We start from the raw sequence: 2737 nt of genomic DNA, 5'->3' as shown, positions 1-2737 counted from the left end.
GTCTGAGGGCCGAGGCCCAGAATGGAGGTGGAATGCAGTGTGACAGGGGAGAACCAGTCTGAGGAGAGAGGCCAAGTGTAAGAGAGGAAAGCCAGATGAAAGTGAAAACTGGTCAGACAAATGAAGTCCATTCTGTGTGGAGGTGGGGGATAGACCCAGAATGAAAATGGGATCCAGTCTGAGAGAGGAGGCCCAGTCTAAGGGGGGAGGCCAAGTATCAATGTGCGATCCAGTCTGACAGAGGAGGCCCCATCAGAGGGGGAGGAGGTCCAGTATGAAGGTGGGAGCCAGTCTGACAGGATAAGCACAGTCGCAGGAGAGAGGCCCAGAATGAAGGTGCCAGCCAGTCTGATGGAGGAGACCCAGTCTGAGGGAGGTCCAATATAAGATGTGGCCCTACCTGGCGGGGTGGCCCAGGACCCTGCCCTCATGACTGGCTCCCTCAGGCAACGACATGGTGGAGGCGGAGCACAGCGGGATCTCCATTGTGACCTCCCCCTACCAGATCCACTTCACCAAGACGTCCAAGTTCTTCAAACCAGGCATGCCCTTTGACCTCATGGTGAGACCCAGGGTGGGGCTGCCCACTCCAACCTGCACCTGAGCACTGGCAATGCCTCTGGCCCCCCTGAACCCCCTCTACCTGCCCCTGCACTGCACCCACAGGTGTTCGTGACAAATCCCAATGGCTCTCCTGCTTGTGATGTCCCTGTGGTGACCCAGTACTCCAAAGGTTACTCCCGCACCCAGGACGATGGTGTGGCCAAGCTGATCATCAACACACACAAAAGCTATACGTCCCTGCCCATCACTGTGAGTCCTGCCCCCTCTAGCCCCACGCCCACGAGGTAGGGGACTGTATCTGCAGGGAGGAACTCTGTCCTCTGCCATCATCCTGCCATGGGAGGAATGGGGTCCTTCTATTTGCGTCAGGGGACCTTGCTTTTCACATAGAGGTGTCTTCATCTGCATAGAGGGGTTCTCCTCTGGGCAGGGTTCTCCACATGTATAGCTCTCTTCTAAGGATCCAGTGGTTACATCCGGCCCACCCAGATAGTCCAAAAAACCTCCCCGTCCTCAGATCCTTCACTTAATCCCATTTGCAAAGTCCCTCTGGCCACAGGAGGTCCCAGGTCCCAGGGACACAGACATCTTTGGGGCCAGCATTCATCCCCTTTCCTCACCCAGGTAAGCACTAAGAAGGATGGCATCCCGGACTCACGACAGACCACCAGGACTATGACTGCCCAACCCTACAAGACCATGAGCAATAACTACCTGCATGTCTCTGTACCTCGTGTGGAGCTCAGGCCGGGGGAAGATCTCAATGTCAACTTCTACCTGCGAATTGACCCCACCACCACCCAGGAAAACAATATCCGCTACTTCACCTACCTGGTCTGTGTCCTCCTAGGATCCCCAGGCCCCTCCTCCTCGCTCTGCAGCACCCTCAGTCCAGGGCCACCCATCCCTCTCTCACCTTCCTGATTCATCTTTATGCCAACCTGTCTCCTCCAGATCATGAACAAAGGGAGGCTGTTGATGGCAGAGCGCCAGAAGCGGGAGCCAGGCCAGGAAATGTATGCACTGCCCCTGACCATCACTGAAGACTTCAATCCTTCCTTTCGCCTAGTAGCTTATTACACCTTCATTAACAACAAGGGCCAGAGGGAGGTGGTGGCCGATTCCGTGTGGGTGGATGTCAAGGACTCCTGTGTGGGCAAGGTAAGCTTCCAGAGCCTTCCTCTGCACCCATCTTGGGACTCCCCGCCTGGCCAGTGCTTGCTGGGTCTCTGCCTCTCTCCAGCCTTCTGCGTGGGCTCCCCAACCGAGGTCCGTCTTCTCCTTTTCCAGCACCTTCTCTCCCCACCTCTGTTTCAGCCTCAGGAACTCCCTCTCTCCTGGCCTTTGTGCCTTCAGTCTGTCTGTCTCCAGCTTCCTCCCCTTCCTGACCAGGGCAGTACAGACACTGCCCTTGCCTTACTGCTGATGGAAACCAGGCCTGGCAGGGCTGACCCCTCACTCCTGCTCCTCTGCCCCCTCCAACAGATGGTGGTGAAAGACGGCAGAAAGGAAGAAAGGGTGCACCTACCTGGGCAGCAGACGAAGATCAAGATCGAGGGTGACCAGGGGGCCCAAGTGGGGCTCGTGGCGGTGGACAAGGGCGTGTTCATGCTGAACAAGAAGAACAGGTTAACTCAGAGCAAGGTGCGCCCCTTGCCGCTAGGGTTTGGGGGAAGGAAGTGGAGGCAAAGGGGTGGCGCTCGGAAGGGCACTGGAGGTGCGGATAGGCTTGGGCTGAAAGGAGGTCTGGGGGGACACAGACGTGGGGGGGGTATGGAGTGAAGGCTGCAGATGGGAGCACGCATGGAGGAGTCCGCGCTGGGGGGTGGGGAGGTGCACACACAGCTCCGAGAGGGGCCTGGTGGGGCATGTAGACCTGGGGTCGCAGGCCCTCCCGTGACCCCTGCCCACCTGCAGATCTGGGACGTGGTGGAGAAGGCAGACATCGGCTGCACTCCCGGCAGCGGGAAGGACTATGCTGGCGTCTTCACGGACGCGGGGCTGGCCTTCAAGACCAACAAAGACCTGCAGACCCCGGATCGGACAGGTGAGGGCCGGGCGGGAGGGGCCTCCACCACGTGCTGAGCAGGTGGAGGGCCCTGTTCTGAGGTCGGAGGCCCTTGCTCCGAGTCCTGCCCAGACACCTTCTAGCGAATGGCTGCTTTCTGAGCCT

General features: G+C 58.6%; 1 protein-coding gene across 1 annotated transcript in view; it reads left to right on the top strand.

Moving 5' to 3' along the window:
- Positions 1-2737, top strand: part of LOC115273440 (complement C3-like) — a 45879-nt gene that overhangs the window by 13276 nt on the left and 29866 nt on the right. Inside the window, exons 7-12 of the mRNA XM_029916481.1 lie at positions 447-562; positions 667-813; positions 1189-1398; positions 1519-1725; positions 2050-2208; positions 2482-2611. Coding sequence (XP_029772341.1) covers positions 447-562; positions 667-813; positions 1189-1398; positions 1519-1725; positions 2050-2208; positions 2482-2611 — 969 coding nt within the window. The remainder of the gene's footprint in view (positions 1-446; positions 563-666; positions 814-1188; positions 1399-1518; positions 1726-2049; positions 2209-2481; positions 2612-2737) is intronic.

The sequence above is a fragment of the Suricata suricatta genome, chromosome 12 (genome assembly GCF_006229205.1).
Source record: "Suricata suricatta isolate VVHF042 chromosome 12, meerkat_22Aug2017_6uvM2_HiC, whole genome shotgun sequence".
Classification (NCBI taxonomy): Eukaryota; Metazoa; Chordata; class Mammalia; order Carnivora; family Herpestidae; genus Suricata; species Suricata suricatta.
The sequence above is the reverse complement of the archived record's forward strand: the minus strand, read 5'-3'. Positions and strand labels throughout refer to the sequence as shown.